Genomic DNA, 18,038 nt, shown 5'->3' on the forward strand with positions numbered 1-18,038 from the left:
ACTTCAGCTCTTGAAAATATAAAGCTAGCCATCACTTATCTTAGTTCTTGCTGTATAAGTTGCCCCCCTATTCTCTTCCAACTGTACATCAATCAGGAAGCATCCTTTCTGACATATTTCCTGGAGAATTCTTGGTTGGTAATAAGCATTAGCCTACTCATACAAATATCATGCAACACTCTTCTCCCCCTCCCCCCCCCACCCCCCCCCGGCTGCCAAACTCTATTATCCTCTGGGTGTTTAAGCTTTAATTTTTCAGAAAATGTGGTATTCTTGACTCACAATCACAAAATCTCACCAGAACAGAATAATACTGGTGTCCAAAAAAAAAAAAAAAACTTGCTTCCAGGAGAAGTTTTGGATCATTAAAGAACCCAATTTCCCAAAGACAATCTAAATCTACTATTAAAGAGTATTAATATTAAATAATTAATTATACTGATGATATTATTAAGATTGTTAATAAACATTTTAGGATCCCACAGTATAGAGCCATGTAAAGTATTTCAGGTTTTTTGTTTCTTTTTCTAGTTCCTTTTATTTCCCCTCTCTCCCATACACACATTTTTAGGTACTTTGTATAACTGAAATTCAGAATTATAAGTGAAAATTAAACTTAGTTTTCAGTTTTCTTGATAAAGATGATCATGTTTCATAAAATGTTTCTAAAGCAGAGCTCAAACTATTTAGGAAGCAAAGAAAAAGACCTAATAAAAGACACTTTGCAAAATAATCCCTTAAATTCCTTAAAGTATCTTACCCCTAAATATTTGATTCCCCCCCAAAATTTAAAACTCTTCTTGCCCAAGGAGAACCCAAGTTAGTATGTATGTCACTTAAAAAACAGACCTGAAAAATTCTTAGGAAAAACATCAAAACTGCTATGCTAGTAATAGAATTTTAAGGATTTCATTTTTAATTGCCACTGATGTTTTGTTTTTATAACTACAGCATTTACCACAGTACTAGTACTGTGCATATATGTAGTCATTTTAATAAATTGAACTGTACTTGATTTTACTAGTTCATAGATCATTTTAAAAGTAGGCAATCAATCAACCTTAAATCTTCCTAATAATCTTCTATCAAAATGTTCTGTCTTAGCTACATTAGATAAAAGTTTTCCCTGGTGGTATTACCATCACCAATCTCCAAAAACCAAGCCTGCTGAAATAAATGAAAAGTAGATTTGGATGTTTATCTCGATCTATACCCCTTCTTGTCAATTTAGCAAACTTTATGGTATTTCTGAAATAGAGCTGAGATAGGGAACTTTTCAACTGCTACCTTGTAATCTGCTTTAGTTATCTGAAATAACATAAAAGCTTCATGGTAATACCAACTAATAAATCACTTAAAAACAACACTGTAAAAGACTCACTTAAGAGTTAAAATGAGCAACATTTTATGCTTCAGTTGAACTCAAAAAAGGGGTAGCAAACAGGTCTCAGATAAGGCTATTGTAGCAAGAAATATGAAGAGGAGACAAGCAAGGAAAGTACAATAGTTTTACAGGCACCAAAAAAACGATGCAACATATGTGTATACACAGATATACATATATACATACACATGCTGCCCCGCCCTTCCCAATAACAGAATATCTAAAAACTTAGAAAAGTTAATTTAATTACAAGAGGAACCAAAGATTGGGGAAAAAAAAAAACTATAATAGTAGTGGGCACCCTCAAATATACTTCTTTAGATCTAGACAATCTCATAAAAGAGACAAACTAGAAATTTTATATCTCTGATGATTACTGAATGAGAACAGAAAGATTTTATAGTTTTCTCAGCCATATATATGATATTTTACAAAAACTAGACATATAGTGAAGCATAAAAAATACCTCACCCAAATGCAAAAAAAGTTGAAATACTGAGCCCATCATTGACGACAATGCAATAGAAATCTTATGATGAAAAAAATCCAAAATTAATTGTATACCAAATAATACTAAAAGAAAAAAAAAAAACCTGGTGTGAAAAAACAAATTACAGATATGGAAAATTTTAAATGAAATGTAATAAGACAACATACAATGTTTAGAATGCAGCTAAAGTAATTCTTATAGGAAAATATATCTCTAAAATACTTTCATCAACAAAAGGGAGAAAAAAATAAGTCAATTAGTTGGACATGCAACTAGAAGAATTAGAGCAAGATATAAAAATCCCTCAAAAATAATAAATTTCTGAAAATCTAAGAAGCAATATGAAAAAAAAATTGAAAAATATAAGCTTAAAGCTCATTACAAAAGAAACTGATAGAGTTGATTAAAGTTGCATTTTTTAAAAGAAAAAATTTATAACAACTGAAGAATTAAAATATTATCAGAACTTATACTGTTTAACATATTTACAACTTTTAATTTAAAATAAATTAATGAATATTTACAAAAATATGTTATATTAACAAAATAAAATAAGATTACTTAAAACTCATTATCAGAAAAAGAAATTAAAAGTCACAAATGAATTTCCAAAGATAAAAGTTTCCTGACTAGATGGATTTATAAATAAATTCTATCAAACATTCAGTGAATAATTCATTCCAATATTACATAAACTGTCTGTAAAAATAGAGGAAAGAGACCTAAATAGTGGTCTTTATACATAAAAGATATAGCCGAGAAACAAAACTACAAAGCAATGAACACTGCTGCCAAAATTTTAACATAAAATATTAGTAAACAGACTACAACAACATAGTATTCAAGATTATACTATATCCCAAATTTGTATTTATACCAAAAATGTAAAATTGTTGACTCAATGGGAAAAAAAAAACACAAACATAAGAAACCACACCAAATAACAAAATGTTATCTCAAGAGTTATGGTTATTCTCAAGAGATGCTAAAAAGAGTTTTGACAAAATCCAATACATTTCTATTAAAAAAATTTTTAAAGTTAGAAATAAATTTTCCTTAATATAGAACAAATAGTAGTATTTATTTAAACCAAAAATAAGCATTAAGTGTAAAAGAGAAAAGTTGGAAGCCTTTCCAATTAGATCAGGAGGAAAGCAAGAATGTCTATTATTGTGACTATCGTTTAAAAACATTGCTAGAAGAAAGATAAAATGAGAAAAAAGAAATTGGAAGAATAGAACATGGCAAAGAAGATGTACCCTAGCTTTTTGCAGATCATATAATTTATCTAGGAATCCTAGAGTCATTTAAAAATTAAATGAAACAATACATTCAAAATTACAGGAAACAATCCACAAAGTTAAAAGCAAAAGTTGTGGAATATAAATGCATATAAATCATTAGTGTTTCTGCATATTACTAAAGAAAAAAAAACATTCAGAAGCAAGAGAAATCTGAATTAAAATAACAAAATATTTGGAAGTCCATAAGTAATTGGAGAAATATTACTTGCTCAAGGATAGGATAAGCTAATATAACAAAAATGACAACACTGCTTAAGCTAATTGACTTATTTAGTGCCAAAACAATCAAACTACCACAGGATTATTTTATAGAATTAAGAAAAATAACAGTGAAACTATTAAGAATATCAGGGAAATTAATAAAAAAATGGGAACAACCAAGACCTAGTAGTATTCACCAGTACTAGATCTCCATTATAAATACTATAAAGCTATAACCATTAAAAACAAATAATAGTTTAAAAATGGGAGCAATCGGTATGTGAAATAGATTAGTTTTAACACAGAGTAAATAAACACAGGAGCATATAGTATTCAATGACCCTCAAAAAATCACCATTTAGTAATAAATGCTAAAAATCCTTGAAAGGAATGTGAAAATTGCCATTTTGTATAGATATGAAGATAAATTGTAAATGGAGATATGACTTAAAATACATAAAAAGTGGCCTCAAAAGCAAAGTTATATTAAAATTATTAAACTGTACATAGTTTGATTCAGATATACCACAATTAGACATATAGAGATTGTTTTTGTTTATTCATATATATATATATATATATATATAGACACACACACACACACTCTTCAAGAAATCTCTTTTTGTAGTGGCAAAAAACTGAAAACTAAAGGAAGTGTCCATCTATTGGGGAGATGCTAAACATTATGATTTATTAATGTAATATTATTTATTATATTGGTAATATTATTATGGTACTAAGAACTGATGAAAAATAGGCAGTTTCAAACTAAACTGGAAAGATTTATGTAAGCTGATGCACAATGATGCAAGCAATAGCAAGGAAACAAATTTATACAATGACAACATTTAAAAAAACAGCATTCAAAGAATTTAGTAAGTTATCTATGCAATAAGCAAACCACAATATCAGATGACTGCAGATGAATCACATGACTACGTGAAGGAGTTACACATTTCTGAATGTGGCCAAAAAGAAATCTGTTTAGCCTGATTAGGCATAGTATCATTGTTTCCTTTCTTTGTCTTTTTGTTATTTTAACTGGAAGCAGAGGCATAAAGGCGGAGAAAGTGAAAATAAATGTTTGCTAAGCAAAAATATATATATATATTATAAAGGTTGATAATTGCCTGGCACTAAAGCTTTTAAAATCTTTCTCAAATGATTTAAAAAAAAAAAAAGAAAGAAAGAAAAGCCAGAGGTACAGTTCAGACAATACTTTGAGACAAAACCCTAAGATTTGATTTCTTTTACTAGATTCCTCAAAGTTAAAAGTGATCTAATTTCAAAGGACTTAATAATCTTTTTTATGAAAAGCCATTTAAATTATATTTTTCCCTCTATTAAAATAAAAGAACCTTGAGAGGTTAGGTTCTTGAGACAAGCAACAAGCATTTCACTTATCTATTTCCCTCAGTACCTATCCCAAAGAAAGGCACACAGCAGGCACTTAAATGTTTATAGAATTAACACTAAAAATGATGCATGCTTTTTATTATATAATCACTCTATTCTAATTCTGAAGACCATGTCATAACTGTTCCTTGCCTTGTCAGTTTTGCAATATTCTTTGACCAAAATGAATTCAGAGCAGACTGTTTTAAGGCTTAATGTTTCTATACCTCCTCTTCAATTTTAGAAAAATAAACAGCTGTTAGGTTAAGAAAATAAAAAATTATTAACTGCTTACAGGCAAAGCAGGCAATTCTCCTTTTCCACAAAGCAATACTTTGATTGCTTTATGGATTTTCTTCACCTAAAACCAAAGAATGAAAATATAACACTCCAAATTAATATAATCCTCATATTTGATTTTTTAAAATCAAAACATCCCCCCAATAATTACAACTTCTTTACGACTTATTTGTCAGACGTTTACCTGTTTTTTTATCCTTTTTATTCATAACAAGTTGATGAAGACGTTCCTTTAGCTTGTTATATTCACGCTCTTTTCTCTTCATATCATGATTATACTGAGTTGCCCGACTCGCAATGATATTCTGTAATTTTTGTACCTTAAAAAAAGGCATTTGCTTTTAAATAGGTATTCCTTTAAACAATTTATGCATTTGTATTAATAATTCCAAAAGTAACTAAGTAAAAAGCCTTTCTTCCTTGGGTATTATGGATGAGGACTATATCACATTCATCCCACCTGTCTACATTAACTGAAAAGAGGTCAAATCTTAAGAATTAAAAAAATCAATCTTATTTCTGCAAAACATCATACTAGTACAAAGCCTTATTTTCTTCTAGCAACTGAAATACTGCTTCCTTATGGCACAGGGCAATTGCTTGAATCTCAGAGGTGCTTCATATGATTACTGAAACTTCAAACAAAGGGGCAAAAACTGTTGTCCAAGGAACAGCCTAGTTAAGTTCAAAAAGCTCATCAACTCTCATGTTGGGCCATCAGTAGGCGATGAGGTTTTTTGACTAATTGACTAATTAAATCACTTAAATTGTGGAGGAAATAGAATCTACATGTATAACTCAATTTAATGAATCACAGATCCTTAAGGTTTCTTAATTTATTCACTAATTCTAAAATGCTAGATTGTTTTAATAATTATAAACTCAGAATAAAAATATTTCTAGCTCTACAATAATCTCCTCCATTCCAAAAATATAAAAATATCTTGCCCCTCAATTCTAAAGCACAACCCATTAACTATTAATATAAGTCCAATGCCTATATAGGAATTCTTATTCAATATTAGTGTTGGTATGTCAAAGAGGAGGACTCCTATGACGAGATGATATTCTCTATATAATCACTTTCAACATGAGATAATTGGGGTTCTACTATCCTCCAGCCAAACTATTGCTCTGAATTCTATATAAAATTGTCTAATTTTCAGTTAGTTGCCACCTATTTGGTAGATAGATATAGAGCTACTGAGGTAAAATCATTCCTAAAAAAAGTTTTTAAACCAGCTATCTCAAACTAGCAATTAAATATACTTAATACATTTTATACTATTATTGAAAGTAAACAGGGTATTCTGGATTCTGAATTATCATATATCAAGGATTATATGGCAGGGCAATTGAGACAACAGCTTTCTCATACCATCAATAAAAAAAAAGTCTGAACTCTAATAACTGAATCTACAAACTTAAGTTTCAAGTCAGCAGGACTAAACACAAAGCTAAAATTAAGATATCATTGCGTGATGATAAAAATGATATTTGATATACAATATTTTTTGTACTAACTCCCCCCCCCCACTAATATGTGTGGCAACGTTGAGGGTATCATTAGGTGAAAAGGAGGGTAGGGCAGGAGTTGGAAACATATGGTGGTCATTAAGAGGGTCAACCTTAAAAAGTGAAAGCAAGTCAGAAGAGCAGTTAGCCAGGAGAGGGGAAGTTAACTATGACAAAAAAAGCAGAAAAGACATTAAATCTGAAGTTGAACCTTTAAACTGAAATATGACACACCATATGACAATGTAGGACGAGATTTTGCTCTTTCCTACTTTAAGGAAAGAATGGACACAAAATCTCTATAACTTATACTAGGCGGGGGAAAAAAATCACTAGGACTGTGACTCACCTCATCCTTCTCATTTTTAAGCAACTGGTGCAAGTTTCTGTTCTTGCCTTGTAGCTGTCTGTCTCTCTCCTGAAGCCCAATCATTTCCCTCCTAGATGTTTCTAGTTGTTCCTAAAACATCCATATTCAGCCTTAAGTAAAATTCACATCGAATTCAAACCTAGTTTACTCTTAAGAGTCTAAATAAGTTATAGATACATTAAAATTCTTGCCATCTAAAAGATGTCTATTTTCACACAAGCTGTTTTTCTTTTAATGAAGACTGGCTAACAAAATGAGGAAGACAACTAAGTTGCAACAGCAAAATTTATACAACCAAAGGAATGTCATTTCTTGCAAATTATGCACTTCGGAAGGTGACCCAATGCTACCATTATACAAAATGTTGGTGCAGCTTCAGGAATAGGCTTCAAACACTACTTCAGAATCTTTTGAACATTCTCAGAAGAGTCAACTCATTACTCTTTCTGGTTCAGTTTGGTTTTGGAGATAGGCAAAATTAAGTTAAGAGTCAAATTTGATGAAGATAGTTGATAACATGTTTTTGAATCAAAATTAGGTGTAACTAAAAAAGTAACTTAACTGATTTTATTACAGGGCTTATTAAACTCTAAAGTTAATTTCCCAAAGAATTAAAAACATTCTAAACAACATAATTAGAACACAAGAGAGCAGCCCTCTGAAAGAAACAACATGCCCTGGGGTGCATAAATGTTGATGTGTTTGTGGATTTATAGTCACATCTTATATATACTCTTTGAAATGTTCTTTTTCCAAACCTGTAGAGAAATAACCATTAGCCTACTGTTTCCCCTTTATGTTGGGTCCAAACTATTGAGGAAAGCAGATTAGTATTCTAATTCACAGCAATTAATGTCTCAATCCAATTCTGGAAAATAGAGAAGAAAGAGAACATAGGGATCCATCTTTTAGTTCTCAGATTTTCCAAATAAAATTTTAGCACAGTGAAGTAACTCTCATAATTAACTTTCATGGATCCTCTACCCACAGAACCCACCCAGACTTTGAATGGATCTTTTAGAAAGCCTGTGCCAGCTGTCCCAGGAAGTCCTGTAGGGGATAGAGTGTGCTATACCAGAATATTGACCAAAGCTCTGTGGAACTTTCCAAACTATTAATTTTTCAGTCCAATGAGCTTTACCCATTGAGCTAATCTCAATTGGTATCCAGGATGTTTTAAAAAAAAAAAAAAGAGAGAGAAAACATTCTTAAAACAAACAACAGCAAAAAAAACCTGTTACTGTGAATCAGTTGAACTCAAGAGAAAATGAGTTTTTAAAAAAGCAACTGATACTATTCCCCAATATTAGGCTACAATGGCAGCAGCAAGGCAGCAATTGTTAGGAGTTAAGCAAGAAGCAACTCTCTAAAATTCCAAAAAGAATCAAAAAAGTCATATAAAGAACAGACCAGCCACCATCTCAACACCTATAATATATCATTTTCTTATCAAAGAATATTTTAAAAGTTAATTTTTTCCTGGAAAGATCTACATGAACTGATGTTGTGTGAAGTGAGTAGAACCAGGAAAACACTGTGTGCAGCAACAAGATTATTATATGATGCTCAACTGTGACTTGATTCTTATTAACAACGCAGTGATTCAAGGCAATTCCAATAGAAATTTGGAATGGAAAATGCCAATCTCATCAAGAGAAAGAACTCTAGATACTGAATGTGGATCAAAGCATAATTATTTTCACCTTTTTGCTTTTTTTTCTTTCTTTCATGCTTCCTCCCCCCCCCCCTTTTGGTCTGATTTTTAATTGCATAATATGACAAACATAGAAATATGTTTAAAAGAATTACACATATTTAACTTATATCAGATTGCCTTGCTGTCTAGAGGAAGAAAGAAAAATTAAGAAAAAGTTTTACAAAAATGGATACTGAAAACAATCTTTACTGTGTTTGAAAAAAATAAAGTACTATAAAAACAAAGTAAAACAATTTTTTGTTCTGCTCAAGAGAAGCAGGGAAAAACCTAAGAAGATAGATAACGAGGAAGGAAGGAAAGAAGAGAGAAACACAAAAGAAAGAGAGAGAGACAAGACAGAGAGAGAGAGAAGCAAAAAAAAAAAAAAAAGATGGATAATCAGGGATCTTTTTAAATAAGGAAGATGATTTGACTATATTAAGAAAGATTCAGAATATTGTGATTCTTATTTATATAATATACATAATAAACTAAAGAAAATATATGATATATCCACTGTACAGCTAGTTCAGAAAATCTTTTTTTCTTAATAGACTGATCAGCAATCTTTTTAAAATTGCTATTGTGATGTAGCAGATCACCAGGGGGAAAAAATTCTTCTGTTAAATAAACAAAGTAATGGTATTTTGTCACACATTGCCATAATCTTCTCATCTGAAAGCCCAGGAGGCTTTAGCAAGGAACAGCTCATCATCTATGATTGCTTAACTCCTGGCCCACTATTATATTGAGTATTGGGTCCTTTGGTACGAGCTTCCTTTAAATAAAAATATTGTTCTCAGGTTTGAGCACTAGCTTCTTAATAGGACTGTTTATTAGTGTCATCTTCTTTGTTAGGAAACAAGTTCTTTAAAATCATAAATTTCATCATTATTATTCCTTAACTGTATCTGCTATATCCAGATGGCCACAAAAACAGTTCATAAAGTAAACATCTTCATTATAAATATTAAGATGTAGAAATTAATGCCTTCTTGCATTAAGTACTTGTATTAACACATAAACAACAATAGTAAGATAATTATCACTAAAGTTTATTTAACATGTTTGGCAAATAAAATAATGAAAATATCTAGCATTAATTTACATAACATAATTCAAATGCAAATTGAATATAATTTCTACCTTCAGCTTGGAATAGCAGTTCTGCAGATGGTCCATATCACTTCCCAGTTTCAAATTCTGTGTTTCCACATTTTCCTGAGCTAGGAGGTTCTTTCGATGAAGTACAAGTAGTTCATGGATACAATTTAAAACTGCAACTATATTTAAGTCTCTTTTAACCTCTTTACCTTTGGACTCTTCACATAATGAAGGAAAACCTAAAGTAGTCAGCTCCTGGTAGGAGAAAAATATTTTTTTTCTAAAAGCATTTGTTGAACAAACTTAAGAAGTAGATAATGGCTTTCAAAATTATCCCCAAAATACTTAAATAATATAATATACTTGTCCTTACTGTATAAAGTTTTCTCTCAGAGCTATTAAGACTCTTTGGTTGACTAAACTGATTTCTGCCCATATTTTATTTTTTAATTACCTGATCAAGATAGGATATACTCTGGTCAACATTCTCTTCTGTGCAGAAAGCCCTGAAAAAACTGTGCACACTCTTTGCCAAAGGTAGTGAAGGACACAGAACTTGCTGTGAGTATAAACTTGAAGGAGACATATTGGTTTCTGAGGTAAACTGAGATATATTTTTGCTTTCTGGAAGTCAAGAAAAAAATACTTAATATAAATTATTTAGAATATTCACCAAAAAAAAGGTACTCTTAAGTTATGTAGATTTTAAGAGTATTGTCAAATTATAAGGATTTTTAATTTTTAAAAAAATACTATTATATTCATTCCCATGAAGGGTCAATGTATAGAATAGTTTTTAAATCATTTTCTCTCCTATCCCAACCACCATTAAATTAGCATATAAAACTTTAATTTAGACGTAATGAATAACAAAAATCTATTCAACCTATACCACACATAATTTATAAAAAATTTTCAGATAGCCAACACATTTATTAAGCAATTACAATGTGAAAGTCCCTGGTCAAGGTGCTCATAATCTAATGATTAAATATGTAGATGGAAGGTAACCATTAAGGGTTTAAGGTAGCACCAAGAGGGACTAAGCAAAACCAATAAAAGGTAGGGTTTGAGCTGAGCCTTAAAGAAAGCTGTGAAAATTAAAGAGGCAGTAGTGATGGAACAGAGCACTCCAAGCCGTGTTCAAGGAACTGTTAATTTACTAGAAGCCCCATCTATTACATATTGTGTGACCAGCACCAAGTCATTTCACCTTTTAAGTCTCAGCTTCCCCATTTGTAAAATGAAGAGAGCTTGTTTGTATATGTATGTAAACTTATATGGAATTTAAAATATATGAATATCAACTACTATAAAGTAGGATTAAGACCAAAAAAAAAAAAGAAAAAAGGATTGATCACATGGTGAGAAAACTGACAGTCCGTGTGATCTCCCAATAACTTTGCAATGTTAAAAGATCTAGAACAAAGTCTCACGACATGGCAGGCTGCTTACTGCTTGAGAGAGATTTACAGGAAATGAAGGGATAAGAACTATACAAGAAAGGGAAACAGGTAAGAGGAAGTACTAACCTCAGTGAAATTAGAGCTCCAGAAGCAGTCAGTAATCATTAAAAGTGCCTACTAAGTGCCAAGCACAATGTTAAGTGCCAGGATGCAAAGAAAGGCAGAGCAGTTCTTGCCCTCCAGAAGCTCATAATCAAGTCTATGTGTACAGATTTTGGCCTTGCCAAGGAGAAGGACCACCTCTTTGTCCAAGAATGAGTTAAGGAGGCAGAAAATGAAGTCAAAAGGTTTTAAGATGGAGAAAATAGGAAAAGATGCCAATATTAAATGGCTTCAAGTATCTCAGTAAAAAGTAACATTCCTCAGCTAAGAAGGAGGAAAAGAAGGGAGAGATGAGTACAAGGGCTTAGAGATAGAAGAGAATCTCCAGAATAGTTTCGGGAGGGAATATACTAGGCAATCAATTGGGGAAGAATAAAAAAGAATGCCTTCACTCAATGAGGGCCAAGTTGAAATTGTATAATGTGATTTTGTAAATGTCATTTTATTACATATTTAACAAGTATTTTTCCTTCCCTTCTCCTCCCTGTCCTGCAGTGAATTACAAAAAAACCAAAAAACCATTAACAAATATGCAAAGTAGATTCCAACACTGGGAATGTCCAAAAATGTGTCACATTCACCTCTTCAGAAGGTATTTCTGTAGTCATGTTTTCAACAAACTATTTAACCTAAGTAAGAATTAAAGTTCATTCAAGATACTATACTTTTTTAATAAACTATAATTACCTGATGATGGAATTGGCACTGTAATAGTTTTCCAATCTCCCATAGCAACCAAATCAGCTAGGATACCTGAGTGACTGGCTCAGCAATAATGCATTCAGTCCAATTGCTTCTATGTAGGCATCATCTAAAAACAGAAAAGATTTTGGTTCAACAATAATAACTAATACATCCATAAGATGTAGATGTATGAAAATCCAATGCCTAATTATATGATTAAACTAAGTCTCAAAAACAAACAGGGAAATATCAAATATTTATCAGAAAAACAGACATAAAACAATATATACTACAGAATCCAAATATAATAAGGTTATTACCTCAAGACAAGAGGCACAACTAAGTGATAGGGTAGATAGATAAATGAGCCTGTAGTCACAGAGACTTGAGTTCTAATTTGGCTTTAGCCGCTTACTAGATTGCATGACCCTGGGCCACTCACTTCATCACCATCTACTTCAGTTTCCTCATCTGTAAAATAGGAATAATAACTCCAACTTGTAGTGTTGGAGTATCTCATGAATTGAGATAACAAAACTGTCAGCACAATGCCTGGTACATAGTAAGCTATGTAAATATTAACTAGGATTATCATGACTATTATTAAAAAATTACTTAGAACAGTCCACAGAACTCTATTTTCTGCTTCCAAAGGCATTATAGGTTTTTCATATTACAGTGCATGGCACTTACATGTTTTCAAATGTCTACATTCATTCATTCATTATACTAAATGCATATACTATGAAGGCTATGATGAAGCCTACAGAATGAACTTCTATGGTATAGGAAGGGACTCTGTAACAGAAGTTTACTTTATATTTATTTCTTTTTATATTCAAACTTCTGTCCACCACTGCTTAGAAGAACAATGACTAGAAAGTCTGATCTATGGACATATGAAGTCCATTCTTTGTTCTGTAACAACAACTGAGTTTTGAACCCATAGTATCTGAAATGTTGGTTTTTTAATGTTGCAGCATACTAAATAAAAACAACAACAACAAAAACTTCTTTGCTATATTATTTCAAATTTTCCAAGTATTTAAACCATGATTTTACTAACAATATTAAAAAACAGTGAAGTAAATGATCATCTTACTTGAAATAATATAAGGATGTATTGTAGACATATTAGCATCCATTAGAAAAGTATTCTTTAAAACAGTTTAAACAAAATTCCATAACATCAAAATGCTATTTTCCTATTTATGTAGTTTATGAAATGAAGAGAAATGTATAAAATGTAATTATAACAAATTTTAATTTTTTAATTAGGATGACATTATAGCAGATATATAATTTTTAAGAAAAGACCCACTTTTCCATACATAACAAAAAAAATGGGGTGAATCGATAAAGGGTAAGTCACTCAATGCATAGAAATTCCACTTGGATTGATGTCTAAAAAGCACCATGAAAATCAAGGAAGAGGAAGGCAGTTTTGTTTCTGTTTCCCCTCCCCCCATTTTCTGCACATAACTCTTTGGAACAATGACAGGTAAAGATAAAAAAAAAGATTTTTCCAATAAAAGTAGCCCATTAAAAGCAGAAATGTTTTCATTTTTATTCTTATTCCTGAAAGATTTCAAATTATCCCTACCCAAGCTGAATCACCCCTCTGCTACTGCTATCCATCTTCATCATTTTTATTACCTCTGTCTTAGATATTGTTTTAGGCAAATGGGAGAGACAAGTGATATAGCCTGCTTTATTTGAATTTAAGAAAAAGGAAAACACAGTATTCACTATGCAAATACCACATCAAGATAGTTGTGCTTCTCTTTTCCCCGTAAGCAAAATTTTAAATTAAAATGAGAAACCCTTTACCATTTTACCTCATAATACCTTCATGGCAAGAGAAACTAATAATTCTGAAGATTAAAAAACTCAATACTATTTCCCTAGCTCTAACTTAAAATTTATTTGACAGAGTATCTTAAAGAAATAAAGAAAACTTCTATAGTCAAATAACAGTACATTTTGGTGAGTTTTCATCTTACACAAAGATTATTATGTGAAATGGCTTCACCAAGAATACTTGAGTTTAGTTTGGACTCAAGAGTCCCATATTACACTATTTCAAGAACTTGACATCCAAATCTGACACTAATCCTTTGTCCTATACAATATGATACCAGATCAATCTTTCACTATGAAGAACTTCCTATTTAGGGAGCCAAATTAGATGAGCAGGGTCTACTCCACAGAATAAAAGTTGGAGTCTAGACATTAGATGTTAAGTTGTATAATAAATTTTTGCCCATGGCTCCCAACAACAGAACAGGATTCAAAAGGCAATGTTCAAGATAAGGATGTACAATGTACCAAAAGGACAATATATTATTCTTAATCTTCAGGACATAATGTGACATGAAATGGGAAAAAAACATATGCTGCTGATATCCTCAAGTCCTTGATCACACTCTTAACAACAACTTACAACAACCTCCATCCCAATGTTCTCCAAGGTTGTATTACACATACACCCCCCAAAGAGTGAGATACTCTATAGGGAATCAGAAAGAAACTACTAAAACTTCTTTATTATATAGAAGTCCAAAACACTAACTCAGAAGAGGACAATAATTTCAAAATTGAGTCTGAAGCCTAAAAATTCAAAAAGTATTTTGAAAATCAAATAAAAGAGGGAGAAGAAAAATTGGAAAAATGAATGAAAAAAGATAATTATGAAAAAACAATCAACAGCTTGAAAAAAGAAGAAAACTGACTGAAGAAAACATTTCTTAAAAAATTAGAAATGGTCAAATGGGGAAAAAAATTATCCACTACTGAAAGCCTTTCCTTTAAAAGTAGAGTCGACCAAATGGAAAAGGAAGTACAAAGCTAATTGAAGAAAATAATTCTTTAAAAATCATAATTGTGCAAGTGGAAGCTAATGACTTTATGAAGCATAAAGAAATCAAATAAATAATAATTTTTAAAAAAAGAAAAAAATGTAAAACATTTTGGAAATGTTTTTAAAAAAACAACCATTGGAAAAACAACTTGCAGAATAATCCAGTAGAGATAATTTAAGAATTGCTAGACTACCTAAAAGCCATGATCCAAAAAAAAAAATTAGCCAAGACAGCATCTTTCAAGAAACTATCAAGGAAAATTGTCCTGGTAGTATTTCAGAACAGAGGGTAAAATAGTCGCTAAAAAAATCCACTGTTCACTCTCAAAAGAGAAATCCCAGGACTATCAAGTCAAGGAACAAACATTATCAACAGACAAAAACAAACAATTCACATATCAAGGAGCCACAGTCAGGATGACACAGGACTTAGCATCTGCGTTAAAGGGACTGGAAGGCTTGGAATATCATATTCTAGAAGGTAAAGGAGTCTGGACCACAAGAATCAATTACACAGCAAACTGAGAATAATATTTCAGGGGAAAAGATGCACCTTCAATGAAGTAAGAAAGTCTCAAACTTTTCTGATGAGAAGACCAGAGCTGAACAGAAAATCTGATCTTCAAATACAAGACTCAAGAGAAGTACAAGATGGCATATAAGAAAAAAACCATGTTATTCAAGAACACTAACCTGTTTACATCCCTAAACAGAAAGATGATACTTGTAAACTTTAAAAAGCAAGATCTTTATTAGAGCAGTTAGGAGGAGTATTGAGAGGATGTGGGTATCATCATGTGATATTTTTTTAAAAACTAAGGTGAAAAAAGGATTGTACTGGGAGAAAAGTGTGGGAGATAGAATAGGATAAATTAAATCACATAAAGGAACCAAAAAAGATCTATTATACTAAAGGAGTAAAAAAAGAGAGGAAGTGAGGATAGTTTAAATCTGGAATAACGTTACTCAATTGGATATAGAAATTTATCCTATAGAGGAGGGGAAACAGGAAAGAAAAGGAAAGGGGGAGGACTGATGGGAGAGAGGGCAAATTGAGAGAGTATTCAGAGGCAAAACACTAGCAAGGAAGGGCAAGCTGAAAGGATAGAGAAAATTAAGAATGAGGGAGAGGGAGGAATTAGATGGAGAGAAATTGTAATAACTGAATGAATGTGAACTCTCCCATAAAATGGAAGCATACAGCAGAGTAGATGAAAAGAAACACATTTGAAGCAGTAAAATACACAAAGATTAAAGGTACAATATAATCTATTATGCTTCAGCTAAATAAAAAAAAAAAGCAGGGGTAGCAATCTTGAGACAAAGCAAAAGCAAAAATAGATCTGATTAAAAGGGGTAAGGAAGGAAACTACATCTTGCTTAAAGGATATCATAGATAATGAAGTAATGTCAATACTAAACATATATGCACCAGGGATGCTATATGGTATAGCATCCAAATTCTTAAGAGAAGTTAAGTTATAGAAAGAAATAGAAAACAAAACATACTATAGTAGGAGAACTCAACATTCCCCTCTCATAACTAGATGAATGTAGCTACAAAACATACAAGGAGGAAGGTAAGGAGGTAAAGAGAATTTTTAGAAAAATTAAGATGAATAGATCTCTAGAGAAAAATGAATGGGGACATAAAGACCACTATCTATACCACTGTTTCTCAGTGGTACAAGGTACCTACACAAAAAGTGACCATGTATTAGGGCATAAAAAAGCTCAAAATCAAATGATGAAAAGCAGAAATATTAAGAGGCATCCTTTTCAGATCAGGGTAAAATAAAAATTACATGTAATAAAGGAAAGGGTGGAAGTGAACACTGTTTAAACCTAGAAAGAAAAGGAAATAATCAAGGAAAGATAAGACTAAATATTAAGTGGAAACTATAATCTTATACTAAAGAATGAATGGGTAAAACCACAAATCATAGAAATGATCAATAACTATTCAAAAGAGAAAAACAATCATAAAACAAATACCAAAATTTTTGGGATGCAGCCAAAGCAATTCTTAGGGGAAATTTCCTATCACTTACATGAATAAAATAGAGAAAGAAGAGATCCAATGAATTGGCCATGCAACTAAAAAAGCTAGAAGAAAAAATTTTAAACCCCCCAATTAAATATCAAATTAAAAATTCTGAAAAAAATCAAAGGAGAGATTAATAAAATTGAAAGAAAGTTACTGAATAAAATTAAGAACTTAATGAGAAACACAATAAAATAGATAAACCTTTGGTAATCTTTGGTCTTAAAATTACCAATATCAAAAATGAAAAAAGATAATTCACCACCAATGAAGAGTAAATTAAAGCAATAATAAAGGAGCTGTTTTGCCAAACTGTATGCCAATAAATCTGACAATCTAAATGAAACGAATATTTACAAAAATATAAATTGCTCAGATAAACAGAATAAAAAACAATCCCAACTTTAGAAAAAGAAATTGCACAAGCAAGCCATCAATGAACTCCCCTTAAAAAAAAAATTTACAAATGAATTCTACCAAATCTTTAAAGAGCAATTCATTCCAATACAATATATAACTGAAGGAAACCTACACCAAATTCCTTTTGTCACAAATATCATAGTGATACCTAAACCAGGAAAAACCCAGAAAAAGAAAATTACAGACCAATTTCCCTAATAAATATTTATGAAAAAAAATATTAGAAAAGAGATGATGGCAATTAATTCCTAGGATAACACTATTATCAGATGGGATTTATACCAGGAATGCAGGGATGGTTCAATATCAGGAAAACTATCAGCACAATAGATCCTCTATCAAAGGGAAAAAAACTTACACAAATTATATGACTTAACTCAATTGATGTAGAAAAAGTTTTTTGACAAAATACAGCACCTGTTACTATTAAAAACACTATAGAGAGAGTATGGGAACAAAAGGAATTTTTCTTAAAATGATAAGAAGCAACTATCTTTCTAAAACCATCAGCAAGCATTCTATGTAAAAGCCTTCTCAATAAAATCAGGGATGAAACAAGTATACCCATTATCACTACTATTTTTCATTACTATAAGAAAGTTAGCTTTAGCAGTAAGAAGAAAAAGGAATTGAATAAATTAGAATAAGCAATGAAAAAATAAAACTTATCACTCTTTGAATATGATATGACTGCTCAGAGAAT

At 31.2% G+C, this 18,038-nt stretch overlaps 1 protein-coding gene across 3 annotated transcripts in view; it reads right to left on the bottom strand.

Annotated features, from left to right (window-relative positions):
- Positions 1-18,038, bottom strand: part of SSX2IP (SSX family member 2 interacting protein) — a 70,967-nt gene that overhangs the window by 26,021 nt on the left and 26,908 nt on the right. For all 3 annotated transcript variants that reach the window (XM_051999201.1, XM_051999202.1, XM_051999200.1), the window contains exons 3-7: positions 12,015-12,138; positions 10,214-10,383; positions 9,802-10,014; positions 6,939-7,049; positions 5,259-5,394 (exon numbers count right to left, since the gene is read on the bottom strand). In XM_051999201.1, the coding sequence (XP_051855161.1) occupies positions 5,259-5,394; positions 6,939-7,049; positions 9,802-10,014; positions 10,214-10,383; positions 12,015-12,057 (673 nt within the window). In that variant the 5' untranslated portion in view covers positions 12,058-12,138. The remainder of the gene's footprint in view (positions 1-5,258; positions 5,395-6,938; positions 7,050-9,801; positions 10,015-10,213; positions 10,384-12,014; positions 12,139-18,038) is intronic.

The sequence above is a fragment of the Antechinus flavipes genome, chromosome 4 (assembly GCF_016432865.1).
Source record: "Antechinus flavipes isolate AdamAnt ecotype Samford, QLD, Australia chromosome 4, AdamAnt_v2, whole genome shotgun sequence".
NCBI classification, from domain to species: domain Eukaryota; kingdom Metazoa; phylum Chordata; class Mammalia; order Dasyuromorphia; family Dasyuridae; genus Antechinus; species Antechinus flavipes.